General features: G+C 36.2%; 2 protein-coding genes across 4 annotated transcripts in view; one reads left to right on the forward strand and one right to left on the reverse strand.

Moving 5' to 3' along the window:
* The first annotated feature begins 1,546 nt into the window (after positions 1 to 1,546).
* cfap90 (cilia and flagella associated protein 90) lies at positions 1,547 to 8,674 on the forward strand. The gene is made up of 3 exons (XM_059349677.1): positions 1,547 to 1,706; positions 3,412 to 3,528; positions 6,696 to 8,674. Exons 1-3 carry the CDS (start codon positions 1,587 to 1,589, stop codon positions 6,873 to 6,875), a joined length of 417 nt encoding a protein of 138 aa, XP_059205660.1. The 5' UTR covers positions 1,547 to 1,586; the 3' UTR covers positions 6,876 to 8,674.
* A 1,232-nt stretch (positions 8,675 to 9,906) lies between these two features.
* The window catches only part of adcy2b (adenylate cyclase 2b (brain)), an 85,315-nt gene continuing 72,501 nt past the window's right edge, over positions 9,907 to 22,720 (reverse strand). For all 3 annotated transcript variants that reach the window (XM_059349655.1, XM_059349654.1, XM_059349653.1), the window contains exons 20-25: positions 21,386 to 21,544; positions 19,079 to 19,225; positions 17,566 to 17,673; positions 12,454 to 12,568; positions 12,036 to 12,160; positions 9,907 to 10,834 (exon numbers count right to left, since the gene is read on the reverse strand). In XM_059349655.1, coding sequence (XP_059205638.1) covers positions 10,682 to 10,834; positions 12,036 to 12,160; positions 12,454 to 12,568; positions 17,566 to 17,673; positions 19,079 to 19,225; positions 21,386 to 21,544 — 807 coding nt within the window. In that variant the 3' untranslated portion in view covers positions 9,907 to 10,681. The remainder of the gene's footprint in view (positions 10,835 to 12,035; positions 12,161 to 12,453; positions 12,569 to 17,565; positions 17,674 to 19,078; positions 19,226 to 21,385; positions 21,545 to 22,720) is intronic.

Here is a 22,720-nt window from a genome sequence, read left to right on the forward strand (position 1 = left end):
TTTGAACTAGTTGTATGTACTATAAAATACAGTATACAATTGTTAGATCAGTTACAGAATTATCTGTTTAAAAGCACATGCTACTGCTAGACCATCTGACTTGAGTTAAAGATAAATAAAAACTTTGAAAAATACTAAAAAATAAACCTGTTGGGATTTGAATGTAGCCACTTGATACATATATAAGCAGGAGTGTTGGAATAATAAGTCTCCCTTAAGTTTCCAAGTGAAAAAATAGAAGCTTTATCAATAATTGAGTGTTAAAAGCGAGGCAGTTGCAATGATTAACGTAATAATCCCAGCTGTGATTTATCTCCTTGTTATTGTCCTGCAGCAAAAATAGCAAAGCGCCTCCACAAAGAGGGTGCGTTAGTAACGATTTCCCACCAGGCCATATAGTAAAATAAAATAATATTAAAAAAACATGTATTCAAAAAATAAAGCAGCCAGAAGTAGGCTACTGTTCCCTCACAGCAGTTTGCTACATTTTAAAGTGTCTCGCTGGCACTAAAGTATTGGCCCCATGAGTATTTACCACAATATTACATAATACAACTTTTGGTAACGCTTTATATTAAGGTCCTTGTAATAACCATTAATTAACAAGTAATAAGGCATTGTTCTCGCTTTAGATCCCTTTAGCTGCAAAAAGCATAGTTAACTGTTAACAAGTGCATAGTTAACTTATAATAAATGAGCAATAAAGTATATTTTCAATCAATAAGCAATATAATATCAATAAGCAAACAAAAGATTAATAAAGGCATGGCAAAGACATAATGGGTGGGTTATGGGTGTTTGTAATGCTATTATGAAGAATTATAAGATACTCATGAGGCTTTTATTAATGTTCTTATTATACATCTCTTTTTAAAAAAAATGTGTTTATTGATTTTTCAGTGACATAACAAAATCAAGAGATGACATTACGAGAGTCAGTGTAACAAGTAAAAAAATAATAATGATAATAAAAATAATACATAAAATAAAATGAAATCAGATCAGGAATAACTAATAGTAAGAAGAATTACAAAAAAATAAATAAAAAATAAAAAATAAAATAAATAAATAAAAATAAATAAATAAATAAAAATGGAAGCGAACAACAAATACACAGAACAAAACAAAAACACAAATAGGTCACCCACTGCTAAATAAAAGTCTAATAATATGTTTATTATACATCTCTTATAGCCTGCTATTAGCTGTATTATAATGCCATTATTAACACTTATATAGGCTTATAAACACACAGTAATGTTAATAAGCATCTTGTCAGGACTTACAAGGGCCTTATTACTTGTTAGTTAATGGTTATTACAAGGACCTTAATATAAAGCGTTACCCAACTTTTTTCCGAGGACACTCCTATTATTCGTCCCAAAACAAACGCATTTGCGTTAACTGGCTTGTAGAAACGCTACGTTTAGCACCGTGAAGCTCTGTATTACAGGAAAACAAAGAGCATTTGAAGGCAGCACGTCAGACAGCAGTGGGGGCATTCTGTATCCTAGCAACCACAGACGCTCTTTTTCTGACGCGTTTTCTGAGGTTTTATCACCTTTTCTGGGTGATTTTCAGCCGACATGATGGACGTTTCACTCGAGGCTCGAACCAAACCGCTTTCTACACTGTCTGCATTTAGTTATATCCCACCACGAAGAAAGGAGGCAAAAGAAATGACATATTACAATACAGAGTCGAAGGTAATGTGTCGGAATTTTAACTTGCTAAAGTTAAAGCCAGAGGTGGAAAAAGTATTCAGATCTCTTACTTAAGTAAAAGTACTAATACCACACTGTGAAATTACTCCACTACAAGTAAAAGTCCTGCATTCAAAATGTACTTAAGTGAAAGTACAAAAGTATCAGCATCAAAATGTACTTAAAGTATCAAAAGTAAAAGTACTTGTTATGCAGAATGGAGCCATTTAGATTGTTTTATATATTCCAAATATCATATTATATTATTATTATTGATGCATTTATGTATACAGCGTTTTAATTTTCTCAAGGTAGGGCTCATATTGACTATTTAATATTCTGTTATGAGGTTTATTTAAAAAAGTGTCTAATCACCTAAATTTATTGTGTTTTTTATGTTAAACCTCGAGTGAAAAGTAACTAAAGCTGTCAGCTAAATGTAGTGGAGTAAAAAGTACAATATTTGCCTCAAAATGTAGTGAAGTAGAAGTATAAAGTGACATAAAATGGAAATACTCAAGTAAAGTACAAGTACCTAAAAATTGTACTTAAGTACAGTACTTGAGTAAAAGTACTCAGTTACTTTCCACCACTGGTTAAAGCCGTGCTCAAATAATCTCACTGCTAACGCCAGCTAGCTGGCAGTGGTGGAAAAAGTATTCAGATCAGTAAAAGTACTAATACCACACTGCAGAATTATTCCACTACAAGTAAAAGTAGTACCTGCATTCAAACCTTCCTGAACTAAAAGTGCAAAAGTACCAGCATCAAAATGTACTTAAAGTATCAAAAGTAGTAGTTATTCAGAGTGGACCCACTGATTGTTATAACGTTATATTCCAAATATATTATTAGATTATTTGTATTGATGCATTATGTAAGCAGCGTTTTGATTTTGTAAAGATATGGCTCATTTAACTACTTAATATACTGTGAAGGGGTTTAATTAAAGTAAAAACTAGAATATTTGCCTCTAAATGTAGTTGAGTAGAAGTATAACATTACATAACATGGAAATACTCAATTAAAGTACATGTAGCTCAAAATTTTACTTAATTACAGTACTTGAGTAAATGTACTTAGTTATATTCCACCAATGACCTTGTTGAGAAAATTACATTAATTAACACTACATGAAGTAATACAGTTTTTAATTCTTAAAGTTACAGTAATTCGTTCATAAGTCGTTCATAAAGTTGGAATCATTTTGTTTGCAGATACAATCCTCTGTTAATGTGGTTTCATTTTCATTGTGATATGTTTTGAAGAGATTGTGACAATGTGATTTATTCTTGATCGATAAAGTGTAGCCTATATATTCTCAAAACTTTATTAATCAATCATTTCATGGAAAGAGGTAAAAGATATTTTATTCCAACTTTATAGGATTTCCACAGGCCAAAGAGTTTCCATGTACAGTAGCTAATCTAATAATAATAATATTAATAATATTTGGATAGGTTTTGCTTAAAGCTAAAGCTAGCTGCCTGAAAGGAAGGATGTCAGATAGAAATGTGCACGCAGAATATACAGTAGAGTATAATATAACTTTTCACTTTACTTTAGCATTAACAAAAGATCATGATTGGCAGAACCCAGTCTAGTGAGTTGAAAATTAGCTTCCCTAAAGTGACATAAAATGATCCCCTTCTGTTTTGACAGGCTTGATAATAATAATAATAATAATAATGCTTCTCTCCATTGGTAGGTCCCAGAAGTGTCCATGTATGACCAAGTGTTCCACCAGGAGCAGGGTTACGATATGAAACTGCGGCGAGATGACAGGAAACACTACAAGGGAAGAGGTCTCAACATAAATGATGAGGTAATGACTACAGTTAAGTCACTACTTTGGTTCTTTTGGTTCTCATCTAATTGAAATTTGCTGCAAACTTGAGTTAAATGAATGGGACAAGTGTTTAATGTAACTTCAGCAAGGTATTATCCTTGTCTGATATTATTGGTAAGTGTCCATCTTATCCAATACATTTCATGATGCATTGTGGGAAAGTTTGAGCTCACTATATAGGGTATGATAATTCTCAATAGTGAGTGATTTCAGACACAGCCTATATTTCTGCTTTCTGCTTCTGCTTCGGTTAGCGGCTCAGGTAGTTCAGAAAGTACCTGTCTTGGGTCGGTACTTTCTGAGCCGCTACTGAGCGGCAATTTCACGCATGCATGATTCATTTGCAGACTGGTGCAAACTGGAGGCTAAGGGGTTAACAGCTCCTTCTCTGATGACTGCAGCGGGAGGACTGGGCCGCTTGTGAGTGCTTTGGGACGGCACCTGTTACTCGTTAAGAAGAGTAACGAGTCTCCAAAAGTCTCCGATAATATCAGAAAAAGTCACTAGATTTATCGCTAGTCGCTTTTTTGAAAAAGACTCGCAAGAGGGGGTCTGAATAGTTGCTAAATATAGCGACTATAAGTTGCTAAGTTGGCAACACTGCTTGCCACGTTGGTCTGTTGTTACATTCGTACTCCATTTTGGCTGCTACAAAAGTACCTGTATAGGAACAGAGGCTGAGGGGAACTAACTAGTGGGTGTAGCCAAAACACTCAGCCGCTTTCCAAAAAGTACTCACAAAGTACTCAGTGGGAACATTCCTTATGTGAACACGGCATAAAAAATGAGTGTGCACACCCCACAGAGACTCATAGATGGCTGTACCAATCAAAGGGCTATTTAAAAATGATTAATTGTTTATCTTTCATATTATGTTGCCCAATAGAAGTAACGTGTTGACAATTACTTTTATATATTTTCCTGTAATTGAGTGACGAACAATGTTCCATTTGCAGAATTACTATTGTTATTGTTAATTTATAAAAAGATTGCTTTACATGAAAATTGCATGCACATGTAAACCACTTTCAGTGAGATGCAAATGCAAAACTAATGTGATTATTACTAAAACACATGAATTACAGTTCATGACTTCTTTAGCAGTGATGACGTCAGTGAACACTGCCTTAAAGCACGGACCACCTACACACTTGGCACACAGAAAAGAGAAAAGAGAAGTGTATTATAAGCATTACCACTCTACTCAGCTAATCACACCTTCTCCTGGTGTTTCCTCAAGCTAATTGTTGCAAACAGAAGCTTTAGATGAAATTGGCAATATGGCCGTTGGAGTGTTTTATACAGAAGATAGAAATGTAAGTATATTCTGCAAAATCATTCTAAACGAGTATACGTTTCTAAATGTTAAATATGCACAAGCCTGTTAACATTTTTACCACGTAAACTACCACTGACTGACATATGTGACATTTAAGTTTTATGACATTTGTTTATGGCTCCTTTTGAAGCCATTTCATCTCCACAGAGAATTATTCATGTCAAGAAAAGTAGCTCACAGTGAGTTTCTGGGTCACTGAAAGCAGAGAGGATGGTGAACAAAGCAGCCACACACACTGCTGAGCTTGTAATTACAGCGAGTTGAGAGGTTGGCTGTCAGCGGCGGTGACAGCTCCTGCTGAATTAGGACGTTCCTCTTCTGGAATTCACATTTAAATGTGAATTAGAAAGTATTTATTGTATAAACTATTCAGAGGATAATGGCAGTCTGTTATTTTTTGTTCCTAAGGCTTATTCAAATAGAAATCCCCCGGTGACTCAGCCGCAGATAGACGCAGGTACTGTCTGTTCTGCAGATAGTTAGCGTGACCTCCCTGAAGTCAGAGGCTCCCACTGTTCAAAAGTGTGTTGAAAAAGCTCACAGTGAGACACACTGCTGCCCTGGTTCTAATGAGCAATATAACACTGTGGTGTCAGCTAAAAGTTTGTTTCATTTGTTGGGGTGATTTCCATATTTTACATATAGTGTAAAGTCAGTGCAATCATTGAATATAACATATGGAGCTTTATGCATAATCTGTCTCAGGGCTAGAATGTATTCACTGGGGATATTTTGGTGTTAAAATGGCTCCATAAATCAGTATGACAGCACTGGGAATCAGCTGCCTTTAATTCCATTCAATGCACAGTGCCATGGTCATGTCAAATGGTATACAAAGCTTTCTGAGCATGGCCGAACAGTGAAAGTTTCAGTTCAACAGGCACATGCAAGCATATTATATTTAGGGCCTCGGGGCAATCGCACCGAGCACTGGTCCCATACAGCAATAGCTGTAGGGACCAGTGCTGCACTACTGTTATACTGTGGATTTTTTCTTATTCCTCTTCCGGACGCAATTTCGTCCCGCTACTAGTCCTACAACTTGAAGAGTTGCAGGACAAATTATATATCAAAACGTGCGGTTTGATCGGGATCGGTGTGCTATTACTTTTCTCTACAGAATATGAATTTTTCGCGTCAGGATATCGTGTCGGGAAGTTGTTGAAATAATGCTAAAGGTTTTTTTTTATGTTTCATTCAAAGAAATTGAGACCAGTGAAGCTTAAAGTTGAGGAAAGTTTGATAAAATGCTGCAGTTGTTGTCGTCCATACATGTTTGATATCAGTTGAGTTCAGTTTGACTGAATACTTTGTAGGTCAGTCTGTGGGTTTGACTCTCACTGTGGAGGAATAAAAAGACAGACTGAGAATTTTCTCCTATTTGACAAAATAATTCTTGATTGTATTTAATGTTGTGGACACAAAATGCAGTTAAATAGTCAAATCGCAATATATTGTATCGCAGTACTCACCATATCGCAAAATGCTTAAAATCGCACAAATCTCGTATTGTGACTCAAGTATCAGGATTAAATTGTACCATGGGGCCTCTGGGGATTCACACCTCTAGTTACTATGTCCTAAAGTGATTATTTTGAGTCAATTTCTCAATATTATGACTCACAGGATCTTTTTTCATCACATAACCAGAAGTGGGCTTTCAAACAGCTGTGCTTTTCCTGCACGTCAAAACATCTTGTGTGAAGAACATATTCAATATTTTCACACAGGATATAATAGCAAGTCTTAATTTATTCATTTTGACTGTCTGCTCTGTATCTCCCTGCTTGTTGTCCTGCTCAAGGAGAAGTCCAGATCTGTCCCGGTGCGCTCCTCTGCAGAATATGGCCGCCGTCCTGTTCCCGCCCTCTACCAGACAGGACGAGAGCATGCACGTGTGGCTTGCATTAAAGCTGAATTTTTCATGGAAAATGGGATCATCTGGAATCTGGCAGAAGGATACGGATCAGTGGCCCCTATTTGAAAGGCTGAAGTACCACAGCGTGAGATGAAAGTGTTTGTTCTCACTGTGCAAAAAATAAACCAGTGTTGGAGCATGTACATTAAAAAAAAGAACTTGTTCCTAGAACGAAATTAAATAATGGAAATAATTTCCACCTAAATAAAATGCTTTAATTTAGCGAGAAACAGTTTTGTTGAGTGAACAAAATGTAAATATGTTGGGTCAACATGATGTATTTGCATTACTGTTAATTAATTACCAGGGGTCAGTCCAACTAGATTTATAAGGGTAATTGTAACATACGAACATAATTTTCTTGGGCCATTTAAACATGTATGACGTTATTAAGAGTTACTTTATTTAATAGGGTTGTTACAACTACTTTTTAAAATAGTGCAGTACATGAATTAATTGTGCTGAACCAACAAAACAAAGTTAGATTGAAGTGGTTTAGCCTAAAAGATTACCTTTATCATATAAAAATAAACATAATAGTAATTATTCAGGAAATAAATCATTTTTAAACAGAGTATTATATTCAGCAATTTAATTAGGTTGTTTTAACATAAAGTATTCTAGTAAATTTTAAAGTGTTGCATTTTATGCTAAAACTACATGTTTTAAAACTGTTCAACCACAAAACATCATTTTATTTAGTAGAAGCTACATGTTAGACTAAGGAGAAGGTAACAGACACCCAGTTTGCTTTTTTTGAGTGTAGATTTCAAACATCAACTGTCATTTAATCAGAAGACATTTGATTATGATATATATTATATTCTGGTGATTAGCAAAGGGAACAGTTCTTCAGGAGGCTTTAAAGAACAAATCAGAAAATATGAAGACGGTGACATTTTCCAGAGTGTCATTTAAAGGTTCAGGTGGTGCAGACAGTATATACATCTAAAAATGTCCTCCAGTTATTGCAGCTGGATATTGCACATGATATCAGAGATCAGTCTTGGCGTTCAGATTTCCTGTCTTCAGTATAATTGCTGCTTTTATTAAGAGACTGAATGTTCTGTATGGCAGGCGTGATATGAATCTTTAAACTGACAGGATTTCTCTATGGAGCATGGCACTTACAACTGACAGAGGGACTGAAATTAATTCACACAAGTTAAAAAATTGCTTCCACCAAACCCACAATTCACCACTATACACTGCCTGATCTCTATTGTTACCCTGCTTTATGTAAATACAGTTCTTTCTCTGCATCACTAACCTCTGATTTGCAACTTCTTGGATTCTTTTTGTGTATAAATTCTGAACCCACGCAACTGAGACCAACCTCCTACATAATAGGATTTTTTTTGAGCACAGACATCTCTCATTTGCCTCTGCCTTTGTACTCTGGCAGAAATAGCCCATTTATTCTTAGAAATGATACAGTATTTGTTTGGTGTTAGAGCGGCAGTGTTTATTTAAGAGGATTAGGAGCTAATGCACAAGGTGGCATTTCAAAGGGAGAAAGGGAAAAATAGCTGAGTAAAATGTAAATGCAGTTGCATAAATTAGTATTATTTGGTCACAAAAGCTTCCAGAAAACAATGGTTTCACACTTTAATCAGCAGATTCATCCTCAGAGATTTCTGCTAAATCCTGCAGTAAATGGAGCTTATTACATCATAGAGCCTTTATTATTTCTCCATATATTTACTATACAAATAACTTCTGAATGCTCATACTTTATGAATATTTTACAAGAAAAAAATCTAACTAGCCACATGGTATATTGATACATGTAATAGATCAGTTTTACATGATCATATATTACTAATGCATTCTAGCATGTTTGATGAATACAATAAATGCATCCGTCAAATCAAACCCCTTTTGTCTCTAATCATTTAAACCAATTATCTGACAAGCTTTTGATTGTATTGTGAGCGAGGGATGTAGCAATACCAGAAATTCCACAATGATTCCCAGTTTGATACCACGGTAACAAACAAAAATAAGCCAGTTAATTCCGTTCCACTCTTCCTGACTGCCTGAGACTGCTGAAATACCTGTATGACAATGAACTTTAGAGCCTGAGTTAAATCCATAACTCATATTCTATTTTATTCTTCCTGACCTCAAGAGTTCACTGTCATCCAGGCGTTTCACAGAGTCTCTGGCAAGGTTATAATAGTTTTGGATATTTCATTAGTTTTAGTTTTAATTTCGTTGTGAATTTTTGTTTTCAAATTCAGTTAGTTTTAGTTAGTTTTTAGAGTGAGTTTGCTAGTTTTAGTTTAGTTTCAATTAGTTTTAGTGTTTAGTTTTTTTGTAATGGGTATGTGCCTTTATTTCCTTTGGTTTATCCATCTCAGCCTCAATAAGGTTATTAACTCTTACAGTTCGGGGTGTTTTGTATTTTGGTTGGAGTGTAGACATCCCAGTCTCAGTAAACATATTTACCATGTGTTCCTGCATGTTGAAATAGAAACACTGAATTATGTATGAAAAAAGTTGACAAAGACGAAAACTAAGGACATTTTCACTATAATTTTTAGTTTTGTTACCACACAATACAGTTTCTGTTAGTTATCGGTTTTTTTTAAAACTCTTGTTTTTATTTTTATTTCAGTTAACGAAAATGTTTTTTTCAATTTTAGTTTTTGTTATTTTGTTAGTTCTCGTTAACTATAATAACCTTGGTCTCTGGGGGTCAGGATACATTTCCAGAACCTTACTTACATTTGTCACTTGTCTTTGCTGGTGTTTCTTTGTTGTTGTTACTCAAACTTAAGACTTAGCAGTCCTTAACTTGTTGCTCTTGCTACCAATATTAGCAGGCTCAGGCAGAAAAAACATGCATGAAGGCTCAAATTAAACTGTGGTGTTTGAGATTGAAGGGAAACTGAGCCCTGTGTCCATTAAACTCACTTCCGGTTGACTTTTAGTTGTAGCTGATCGGGTGGAGCGCTGCAGCACAGAGAATTTATTTAAGAATTGATTTGGTACCGACCTATCCGTTCTCTTGAAATCCCTATTATGGGTACATCCTGTGAATGTTTCTACTATGATGAGTCTGCACAAACAAACTTGCAAAGACAGAAAAAGGTCAATTTATATACAAATGTTTAATGAATAACAAAAGGATGGCAGTGGACATTCACACACATTGCTGTTGGTCTGGTTCCAGATGGATTATAAAAAAGAAACCTCTACTTTCCTCTTGAGTCTTGTGCATGATTCCACCAACTCTTCAGCAGGACACAAACGCAGCTCTAAAGCTATAAATATGATTCACAGGTTTTGGCAAAATACCCATCACACTGGAGATTTGTTGGCATCAACTGCTCTCTATATGACAATAAACTATTGTAACATCCATTTGGAATAAAATGGAACGAACCGGTTCACAGTGCCAACCAGGCAGATATAAAAAAAAAAAAACACAGCTCGGCAGGCAGCTCAGTTTGCTCAAGTATAAGGCTCTGAAGCACTGCAACACTGGCATGGCTAATTAGCTCCACTCCACTACTATTGTACAGATGGGTGACTGCGGTCCTTGAGAGCTGCATTAATTTGGCGAACCTCTGTTTAGTCAGGCACTCCTTTAGACAGTGAAGAGACTCCTCAGAGCAGAGTCCTGGTTACACTTGAGATGTGAAAAGCATCCCATGTGCAGCGTTGGAGGACTGTGGCGTGCCCCTCGGCCCTGCTCTACATTGTGTTGCTAAAGACAAAAACGGCTTCTCAACAATTGTCTATCCATTGTACTGCGGGCTGCTGGTAATGGGTTTTAGTTACGGAGCATGACAAATCGCTTCTACGGCCACTTTGTGTGTGTCACTGTGTTCTCAAGTCTTATTTGTTCACTGAGTGTGGCGAGCTCAAGGCATCACAGTCCCTTGTGACAGAGATCGGGTCATCTCTGTGTGAACAAAGTAGGTCTTCAGCTCTCCTTTGCCCTTCACGTTAATGATGCCGCGACATGAACACATGTACCCTAGCGCTGATAAGATACGACTCGTCTCCTCCGTTACCTGTACGGAAAGAAAGAAACAGGATTAGAAAATGACACATGCTGGCAGCAAGGTTATAATAGTTTTGGATACATATTGAGATTGAAAGCAATGCCCTCCACATTTCTTTTTCTTTTTTTCTCTTTGTTTTCTTTATAACTTAGCCCTACTTTTTATGTTCTCAATGGGTGTGTGTGTGTAGGTGTGTATGTGTGTATGTGTGTGCATGTGCGTGTCGGCGTGTCGGTAGGTGTGCGCGCGAGCGTGTGTGTGTGTGTGTATGTATAGATATATGAATGTATTTTCTGTTCTACTTAATCTCTTTTTCTATTTTTTTATTATTGGTAATAGTATTTCTAATTTGTTATATGTATTGGATTATCCCTGTGTGTGTGTGTGTGTGGGGGGGGGGGGGGGGGGGGGGGGGTGGTATGGGGAAATAATCGAAAAGGACTTGTAAACTATACAAACAAAAGTCAAAGAAAATGTGTTTGAATGTCCTTTGAAATAAAAAAGATTTAACAAAAAAAAAAAAAAAAAATGACACATTGCTGGCAGCAAGGTTATAATAGTTTTGGATTTCTCATTAGTTTTAGTTTTAATTTCGTTGTCAATTTTTGTTTTCAAATTCAGTTAGTTTTAGTTCGTTTTTAGAGTGAGTTCATTAGTTTTAGTTAGTTTTTATTTTTTGGAAAATGCTTAGTTTTAGTTTAGTTTTTATTCGTTTTAGTGTTAGTTTTAGTTGTTTTGTAATGGCGTATTTGTTGGGTGCCAGATTCAATAAGGTCACAATAAATGTTTCCTTTGTTTCCTTTGTCTGATCCATCTCAGCCCCAATAAGTTTATTAAGTCATAAAACCAGATGGATTAAATAGATTTAATATCAACCAAAATAATTACGTATGAAAAAAGTTGACAAAGACAAAAACTAAGGACATTTTCACTATAATTTTAGTTAGTTTTAGTTCGTTTTGTAACCACAAAACACTGTTTCAGTTAGTTATCGTTTTTTAAAAAACTCTCGTTTTTATTTTTATTTCAGTTAACGAAAATGTTTTTTCAATTCTAGTTTTTGTTATTTCGTTAGTTTTCGTTAACTATAATAACCTTGGCTGGCAGACGTGCAGCTGTATTTACCAAGGTGTCACTTATTGTAAGTCGCTTTGGACAAAATCGTCTGCTAAATGACATGTAATGTAATTTAATGTAAAAGATGTCCCACCTGTATTTTTCCCAGTACCCCAGTGGTTTCCATCCTACTGGCCACATTCACACTGTTCCCCCAGATGTCATACTGAGGTTTCTGGGCCCCGATAACCCCTGCAATCACTGGCCCGTGGTTTATACCTGGCAAAAAATCACAAATCACATGCTTCATTCTTCTGAATAACTCCATATAATCTGCATTAAAGGGGGCATATTATGCTCATTTTCAGAATCATATTTGTATTATGTGATTCTACTAGACACATCAAATCTGAATGGCTTGTTGAATCCAATTTTTTTTTTCCGACTGGGTTGTCTTGTGTCACAGTTTGTGGGTTGGTAGGGAGCACTGAAAAAGTACCCTTCAACTTTTGATCTCAAACAGGAGAGAAGAAAATCATATTTATGCTAATCATATTCAGAAATGTTCTCACCGATTCTGAGTCTGAAGTCGTTGAAGGAGTGTTTGTTGATGACATCTAGCTTCCCCACCAGAGCAAAGGCAAACTCCACCATGGTGCCAATGTGCATGTTCTGTCTGTCATGTTCCTGAGAGGGAGATGCAGAGGGAGATTGTTTTTCAGTCAAGGTAGAGAATACAGCAGGGATCCTCTGATGTATGTCATTTTTTACACTTCTATAGTTGTCATGATGGTTTGTATGATGTCTTGATTTCTTTTTTTTTTAACCCCTTAACGCCTGAATTTATATAGCTGTATATAAAAAAATGTTTTATGTGTGTTTTTGCCTTTAAGTAGATGGTAAATAATGTTGAGATTATTAATTTCACTTTTGCACAAAAAATAAATAGAAATTTTGGTATGTTGCAAATTTGCGACAACAGGCATAATGGTCAATAATAGGATAACAATAACACAGTAATATAACAGTGAAAAAACAATGTTTTATTTATTCACCCTCGTTTATTTATATAAACCTGCAACAGCAGGTCTTCAACCGGCATTGGGGGAATGCAGACGCTATCTCGGCTGGTTGACTGAGTCAAACGGTTTGTCGCATATTTGCGACAGCAGGCGTTAAGGGGTTAAATTAACTTTTTATTGAGGAATTTTTTTAACATTTTATACAGAACAAAGAACAAGAACAGTTGGGGTGGGGGGGTACCAATATCACACAGCGTCATAATTTTCTCCTATCATCATTCTTTGCAGCAGTCGTTGTTAGTTAAATGACAGTTTTATATAAAATCAGAACTTGTAGGCTTAACATATTCTGTCCATTTTGACCAGGTTTTGTAAAATGAGTCCATTTGTAACTTTAGATGAAAAGTCACTTTTTCCATTGTGTAGATGTCTTGTATGATGTTGATCCAGTCCTCATTTTGTGGTTGCTCAGGTTTGAGCCATCTCCTGGTAATGGCCTTTTTGCTTGCTGCTAAAAGAATATAAAGCAATTTCTTGTCTGCATTGCTGAAGCCGTCTAGTAATATGTTACCGAGATACACAGTTTGATGTCTTGATTTCTATCCATCAGGTGGGAGGAGTTCAACCAGGAGAACGGTGTTCGCTTATGTACAGAAGTAGTTTTGGTAACGCTTTATAATAAGGTCCTTAATAACCATTAATTAACAAGTAATAAGGCATTGTTCTCGCTTTAGATCCGGTAGTTGCAAAAAGCATAGTTAACTTATAGTTAACTTATAATAGATGAGCAATAAAGTATATTTTAATATCAATAAGCAGCCATTCAACACTGTTAAGAAACCAGCGTTTAGAGAAATGCTGCAGACTTTTGATAGGCAGGACGAATTGCCTAAAAAAACGTACATTTCCCAAACAGCCATTCCAGCACTTCAATGCCAATGTTCAATATTCTTGAGAATTAAAAGTGAATTGCTCTTAAAAAAGGATGTACTTGAATTATTATGCTCTAATATCATTATATCAGCAGCCTAAAAAAATAAAAAAAACAACATCAACAACAATGTTGTTTATCGTCATAGTTTCCGGGAAAATATATCGTCCTAAAAAAATTGGGTAACGCTTTATAATAAGGTCCTTAATAACCATTAATTAACAAGTAATAAGGCATTGTTCTCGCTTTAGATCCAGTAGTTGCAAAAAGCATAGTTAACTTATAGTTAACTTATAATAGATGAGCAATAAAGTATATCTTAATATCAATAAGCAAACAAAATAAGATTAATAAAGGCATGGCAAAGACATAATGGGTGGGTCATGGGTGTTTGTAATGCCATTATTAACACTTATATAAGCTTATAAACACACAATAATGTTAATAAGCATCTTGTAAGGACCTACAAGGGCCTTATTACTTGTTAATTAATGGTTATTACATTACAAGGACCTTAATATAAAGCGTTACCTAATTTTTTTTTGCAACAATGAATTTTAGGTCTTCATTAAATGTAAGCCATAATCTTTATTAATTAGAAGAAATTAAATAGATTAAGACATGAAATGTTTCATTCTGTGTGTACAGGATCTATATAATGTGTTATTTCCACTTTTTGAATTGAATTACTGACATAAATACACTTTTCTATGCTATTCTAATTTATTGAGATGCACCTGTATTTGTAAGTGTAGGTGTCAACACCACATGTTTCCAATTTATATAGATACAGACTTTAATATTAAATAATATTAATATAAAGATTTTTATAACCCTCACCCTGTCCTTTCTTCCCTAACCTTACACAAGTCCTTTTGGTGCCTAAACCAAATGTAATGGCTCCATTCAAGCCAATATGTTGTGTGATTATGCAAAAGAACCACATAAAACAAATGTATTAGAGACGCTACAACAATAGAACATGATCTTGAACTATTTTAGATTCAAACACTTAAATAATCATTGAACTGTAAAAAACAAACAAAACAAAAATCAATCAAACTAAAGATTTTTTTTATCATTTTGATTTGAATGAATGGATCCAGACGTTTCAAGTAAGCCCACTTTGATAATCACTGAGTTAATTGTGAACCTAACAGTAATTACTTGAGATGAAATCACCATAATTGGCAATCTCAGTTTCATGCAGTAAAATTATTATTTCTGCTTTTGTTTAAAGCTTGCATCATGTAGCATCCCCCAGGAAGTTTTCATTGATTAAATCTCCTGAAAGAGATCAACTGTAAGCTGTATCGTAAACTGCAAACATCTGCATGACCTCCAAGCTAGCTTACTACCAGCTGTGACAGTCTTACTTTAAAGACCAAGGAACTATCATCAGCTACAATAACTAGAACAATAACTACTGACTACATTACATTATTTTGTGGGTTTAACCCTTTATCAGGCAAATACCTATATTTGGTAACTTCAGGTAATATTTCGAGAAAAAGGTTGCAAATTTGCTAGATTAAAGTGGCAAATCTACAAGAAAAAAAGTCACAGATTTAAGAGATTTAAAGTGGCAAATCTGCGCGAAAAAAATCGCAGATTTAAGAGAAAAAAGTGGGAAAAAAGCAACTTTTTTTCTCCCAGATTCACCACATTAACCCTTAATAGGGCACTCATTGAAATACTTGCAAATTCCAAGTTTCAACCCTAGAGAATATTGGGGGATATTACATACAGCCAGAATGTGTAAAAAAAACATACAAAAATAATATTTTGAGAGAAAAGTTTACCAGATTCAAGTGGCAAATCTACGAGAAAAAAATGCACAGATTTATGAGATTTAAAGTGTTGAATCTGCGAGAAAAAAGTTCTTTTTTCCCACTTTTTTCTCGTAAATCTGCGACTTTTTTCACGCATATTTGCCACTTTAAATCTCTTAAATCTGCGACTTTTTTTCTTGTAGATTTGCGACTTTAATCTAGTAAATTTGCAACTTTTTTCTCAAAATATTACCTGACTCTAACTACCAAATATAGTTCTTTGCCTGATAAAGAGTTAAAGGTTATTTTAGTAAAAGCCTCAATCAGGAATGGCACATTTACTGTGTGGGAGCCGGATGCTACATCAGCTAACTTTAGCGACTTATTAGATTAGAACTTGAGAGATACTTTCCCCCAAAAACACTGAATACTTTACTCTAGAAATATGAAAAAATCAGTAGTTTCTTTCTTTCTGTAAACAGAGTTAGCATGAATTAGCTTGCTACAGCTTATACATTTGCCTATGACCACTTCAGAAATTGACAGCAATAATGAGAAGCCAGAATCTGTGTAAAATCAAACACCTATTGCTGCAAAAATGACAGTTTAGAGTGTAAATTGTGCCTCTGTTATCAGTGTACAATGTGTCATGGTAGCAGGGAAAGCTTGACAGGCGTAGCAACAGTAAAGGGGGGCGGGATTTCAGCTAACGGTCAATTAAACAGATTTCCTACCCATCGAGGAGATTTGTTTCTTTAAAACAATGTGTTGCCACATTTCTGGGTGATTATCTCATTTGTTTCCAGTGACTACACTGATGTATTCATGAATGTAGTAATGAGTCACTGATGCCTGAATGTTTATGTGTAGCACATTTTAAGGGGCGACCCTCACAAAGCCTCCAAATGTAATTGGACAGTGATGCTGAAGCTTCGTGTTGTTTGACCATAAATGAAAAATGACAAGTTTATTGAGCTCCAGCCGCCGAAACTGTTGGCACTGTTAAATGGGGTGACCGTTGTTTTTTTGCATGGTCTTTGATGATTGGAAATCAGATCAAATGAAAGCTGGAGCGTTTACCATTTAGGCCCCGTTTACACCAGGACGCTCGCGGGTAAAAACAACAAAATATTTTATCGGAAGTGCCTTTCGTTTAGACGGTGACGGTGTTTTTGGGGCTTAAAGACGCAAAAATCTGAAACCACCCTCCAAAGTGGAAAAGTTAAATACGCAAGACGCAAAACTCTGATCTGATCTGCTCACGTCACGTATGTGTTTACGTCACATACATGCTCCAGTACAGGAAAATAAACAAACGTGGGATTATTTCCATGGTGGGACCTTCAAGCTGCTCTGGCAGCTCTAATAAACTTACAGGAGTCTTTCCACCAAATGTCCAGGATATGTACAGATAGTATTAGTGAACAGAGAAGGATCTGGAATTACCTCCATCACATTCTGGATGCAGCAATTGGTCGGAGGCGAGCCAGACGGCTGTAAACGAGACCTGGGAGATCTAGTGATGGTGGAGAACTTTGTGGAAGGAGTAGCTGATGAAAACGTGTGGCGTGAAAACTTCTGCATGCCCAAAGATGCTCTTATGGCTTTAAGTGATGCCGCCTGGCTGCATACAATCGAATTTCACACACTTTTGTGTCACCGTATGCAGCAGATTTCCTCCCGAAAACGCTCGTCTAAACAAGGAATAAAAAGTGAAGACGCGACGCCACTTTTGCGTCTTCTGTTCAGACCGTCCTCATGTAAACGGAGCCTTAGTCGATGTCACTTTGTTCCCAATGTGGAGGAAACAATAAACACCCCGATTCCCAAAAGGTTGGTACCTTGTCTAAAATGTAAATAAAACAGATTGGGTTGTATGTCCACTCACTGTGTTGAGGTCTCATGCGATGTCAGTGTGTGCACATGTGTGACAATTGGTGCATGTGTGTGAAAGCGTGCCTGTGCGCACTCCGGTCCTGGTGTCACATTGAGTCCAGTTGCAGCCATGTAGGTACTCCCAATGGTCTTTATCTTCTCCACTCCACTGAACTTGGGCTTGGACAGCAGCTGAGGACACGTGAAGAATACAGGACATAAACACAAGAGGAGGAAATAACACCAGCTCCCTGACAGCGCTGGAGGAATGTATTCAGATCCTTCCCTTAACCCTTAATACAGCTATTCTCAACCTTGGGGTCGGGACCCCAATTGGGGTCGCGAGATGGTTTCTGGGGGTCGCCAAATCATTTTGGAAGTCAGCTCTGTCTCCACTGTGTTAAAGTGTTCATGTGTTTTAGTCTTTTTGGTCACTTAATGTCTTTTTTTTTTGGGTCATTTTGTGTGTTTTTTGGTCATTTTGTGGTCAATTTGTGTGTTTTTTGGTCATTTTGTGTCTTTCTTTGATCATTTTGTGGTCAATTTGTGATTTTTTTTGGTAATTTTGTTTCTTTTTTGGTAATTTTATGTCTTTTTTTAGTCATTTTATGTCTTTTTTTGGTCATTTTGTGGTCAATTTGTGTCTTTTTTGGTCATTTTGTTTCCTTTTTTAGGTATTTTTTTCTTTTTTGGGCGATCTGAACTGTGCGTGTTAGATTCTGTTCAGTGAGCGGGGGTCGCGGACAACATGCATGATCAAAGTAAAAATTGATAATAGACATTTGGACTGAAAAGGCTGAAGCAGCTTATTACGCCTTATTACCCTGTTACAACTCAAGTAAATTTAAAAATTAGAAATGTACAATCTGTTATTTATCAACAAAAGAAATAAGCAGTCACAAAAGAGAGAAAAGAAAGAAGCTTATTACTCATTACTCTAACTTATATAAATTAATCATCCTATTTTTAAGTAATTTTTTGAATAAGTTAATGGTTTTGCAAGTTTTCAAGTCTTTCTCCAATTTGTTCCATAAATTAACGGTTGTTACCGTGGTGCATCGTGATTTGGTGTTGGTAGCATACACTGTAAAAAATTGTTTGTAGAAATTACAGTAAAACACTGTCAAATTGCATCAAAAATAGGTCATAAAATTAAACATTGTACATCACCGTAGTAGATACTTTTAATTACTGTTAATCAAAGAATAGTCTAAAACTTTAAATTCTACCGCCATAAATTGTAGAAAACACACAGTTTTGCTGTAAAAATATAAAATTTTCATGTAAAGTTAATGGAGAAATACCATGATGACACAATTATCCTAAAAGTAATGGGATTATTCTGTATAAATTACAGTTTTTGCTGATATTAACATTTACATATGCTCACTGTATTTGTTACGGTGATGTTCTGGCAACCACAGCTGCCGGTATTTTACCGTAAATTAAACAGATTTTTTTTTACAGTGTAGTTACATTCCAACACTGCTCTCTGGTAGAATACTGCTACATTTCCTGCTTCTCTTACAACTTTATAACATAATCGCCCAGTGTGGCTACCTCACAAAATAGCAGCGTTATCAGTGTGAGAGTTTACCTCATCAAAGTCTGCTATGATCTCGTTGAGAAGACGGAGGCACTCCAGCCCTTCCTTATTCACATCAGACTCAGTGTAAAACTCTTTGAAGTCTGGGATGGAGGCGAACATCACACACACCGACTCGTATGACTGATGATAAAGGTCCTGATAACAAGCAAGAAGAAGATAACAGCTGGGTGTTGTATTGATCGAGAGCTGGTGAACGAGAGTTAGAGACGAATGGTCTGTGGTTTCAATGAGTCCCGACCACAGGAAGAAGATCTACGAGCTGAATACCTAACACTGATCAATGACACTGACTCTTTAAATAAATAAAATGGAACTTTAATCATCTCTGTGGGGACACTGGGTCACCGCAACTGCAAAATAGGAACAGCATTCATCAGACGGAGTAAATGTGGGTAACCAGAAATATACAGCGCTGAAATGAGTCAAGGAGAAATATAGGAATGGGAAGTATGTTAGGCAAGTAGGCTACATCAATAACAGCATATATGCGGGGACAGCATGCAACAAAGAGAATATGCGTATTATACTGATTATACTGGGGAAATAAATGATGCATATAACATGTAACAGTGGAGAAAACAAAATAATCTGCTGGTAAAAGATGGAAAACAACAGCACATTCAGAGCATGCACATTTAATTATTTAACACTCATCAGGCACTTTTTTTGGGTGCAACTATCTAATCAGTCAATCACATGCTGCAACTCAATGCATTTAGGTATGTAGACATGATGAAGACGAGTTGCTGAAGTTCAAAACGAGCATCAGAATGAGGAAGAAAGGAGATTTATGTGACTTTGAACGTGGCATGGTTGTTGGGGTTTCACAAACTGCTGATCTACTGGGGTTTTCACACACAACCATCCAGTGGCGGTTCTACACAGGGGCCTCCAGGGGCCACTGCCCCTGTGAAGAAGCCTTTGGCCCCTGCTTTGGCCCCAAATTAATAATAAAATGATAAATTTATAACGATGAACAACGGAACAATTCTTACCTATTTTTTGTTCAAACCATATTTCATTGTACACAAAATGAACCCAGAATGTGTACATTGTATAATAGTTTAATTGTGCAATAAAAGCTAAATATAAAGATCATTCTCACTGTACTGCACTTTCAAAATAAAAAAGTGATGCAAAAAAAAGAGAAATTTCATTGTCGTACAAAAATAACTGTTAATGTTGGTAAGTCTCATTGCTTCAATCAATGTAGTTTTTCCAAATATGAGACTTTTAGCTAAAAAGGTTTTGATGCTTAAATATCATTTTTGACGATTTTTAATGTGCCCATCTGATTAAACACTGGCCCCTCCTTGGCCCCCAAAGTAAAATTGGTCTAGAACCGCCACTGCAACAATCTCTAGGGTTTACAGAGATGGTCAGAGAAAGAGAAAATAAAATATCCTTGAAGCAGATGAGCTACAGCAGCAGAAGAACACCGTCACTTTATTGGGTACTCCTTGCAAGCTAATAAAATGGCCAGTGAGTGTATATTTTACCTTTATGAAAAATCACTTCCTGGTTTCATACTAAGACATACAAAGAAAATCTCACATGCTAATTGAAGGTACTTATAGCATTTGAGTTTGGAATTCCAGTCTACAGTATGAGCTCGGCTAAGCTAACCAGCTACTAGCTCCGGCTACATAGTAACATTACCATCTTTATTTAATTCAATTCAATTCAACTTTATTTATAGAGCGCATTTCATGCACAAGGCAGACTCAATGTGTTTCACAATGTATATACATAATTACAGTTAAAAAAAACAAAAAAACAGAAAAAAACACAGAAAAACAAACAAAAATCAATTACAAATTAATTGAAGAGTGCAGGTAGACAAGCTATTCCATATTCACCACATACACACTTACTTACTCACACATGTGCACCCACTCCCACAACCACACATGCACACAATTCAACCAAATGCTGTAGAGAAAAGATAGGTTTTTAATCTGTTTTTAAAAATGACGGGTAACCAGTGCAAAGATTTAAGAACGGGTGTGATGTGTTGATATTTCTTGGTGCCAGTGAGAATACGCGCAGCTGCATTTTGAATTAGTTGTAACCTTTGAATGCTTGATTTGGAGATTCCAGTGAATAAACCATTACAATAATCTACTCTACTTGTTATAAATGCGTGGATTAATTTTTCTGAGTCAGTATTTAAGAAGGTAAATCAATATATTTCACAAAATGTCAAACTGTTCCTTTCACTTGTAGATATTAATAACGCTGAGTGGTACTGCTCAAAATAAATATAATAAGACTCAATTTTTGGGGGGAATTTACCTCATTTTTCCAGTTGCGTCCCAGGAAGTGTTCGGCGACGTGTGCAGGTAAAACGTTCTCCAGCAGAACGCGGTTAAGGTTCTCCATGGTTTCGATCTCCTCACACTCCCTCTTGAACTTGTCCCTCCACAAGAAGTCCAACCTACAGTAATATTCATTCTGTTACAGGAGGACACAGAGTAAAGAGACACCTGTGTCATTCACACCCAGCACTCAGCTCCACAGCTACAGACCACCACAGACTGTATAAAGGAAGTGGACGCAGCCTCCGCCATTGATAAGTGAATTAAATGCAGAAGTGCCTTAACCCATTGAAGCCTGGAAAGCGTTTACGTCATTTTGTAGTATTTGTATAAGCTCTCAAATACTTTTTTAATTTCATTTCTATCTGCTACAGAGGCTGAAAAATCTATTATTTAGTAGAAGCGTTGACACTTCTGTTGAATTTACAGAAAAACTTCAGGTTTTAGGGGCTTATTTTAAAATCGCCCAGAGGTCTAACAGGAAGTTTTAGGCGTCAATGGGTTAAACCAGCCATTCTCAACCTTCAACACTTATACAGTCTATGCAGGCCACAGAAGAAACCTACACCAAGATCAAGAAAATAATCTGAAATGTTGTTATTTCTAATTTACAGTTTAATCTGATACTAGACTTGGACTGCCTCTAGGTACAGAAATGTGTCCACTGTATGAGAGCGTATCATCCAGATAGGCTGCCTGCATTCTGTTTCCTCCCACTAAATGGAAAATGTACAAGACTGTATATAGGAAAACCTAACCAACTGAAACTAAAGGTTTACTTGGTATTCATAGAAAATTAATGTCCCAATAAGAAGCTTCGCTCTGGTTGCTCAAGGAAATAGTAAGCGGGCCGGACTGTTTTGCATAAAAGGTAGCCACCACTAATGTTTGGGTTATTCAAGCTTGAGGGGGTTTTCTATCTATCGGGGTCAAAACATCCCAGGAGTGTGTGTTTGTGCATCAGATGGGATCCCTTGAACACACCATCATTATGCTGGTATATATCTGAAAGCTCCAGGCTACCTGTGGGCTGGGCCCTGCAGTGTGTTTGGATGTATGTGGGAGCGCTTTCAGTCTCTTGTGAGGTATATTTCATGTGTGTCGTTAGCAGGCTGGATGATGAATGTGTGCACTGAATATTTTTCCCTTGAGATGAAAGTGGTGCCAATTTAGAGACTCCAACAGTGTGCTGAGATCTTCTGCTAGAGTGTTAATAGCTGAGGGTGGAAATGATGAAAAATAATGAAAAATATAGATAGGATAGAACAGATAGGACAGGAGCAGATATGATAGTTAGTTTAAGCATTTTTGT

The sequence above is a fragment of the Centropristis striata genome, chromosome 14 (assembly GCF_030273125.1).
Source record: "Centropristis striata isolate RG_2023a ecotype Rhode Island chromosome 14, C.striata_1.0, whole genome shotgun sequence".
NCBI classification, from domain to species: Eukaryota; Metazoa; Chordata; class Actinopteri; order Perciformes; family Serranidae; genus Centropristis; species Centropristis striata.

Coding starts and splice junctions, on each gene's coding strand:
- cfap90 (XM_059349677.1), top strand. CDS start 1,587: ATGATGGACGTTTCACTCGAGGCTCGAACCAAACCGCTTTCTACACTG. Junction 1,707..3,411: donor ATTACAATACAGAGTCGAAG/GTAATGTGTCGG, acceptor CTCCATTGGTAG/GTCCCAGAAGTGTCCATGTA. Junction 3,529..6,695: donor GTCTCAACATAAATGATGAG/GTAATGACTACA, acceptor GTCCTGCTCAAG/GAGAAGTCCAGATCTGTCCC.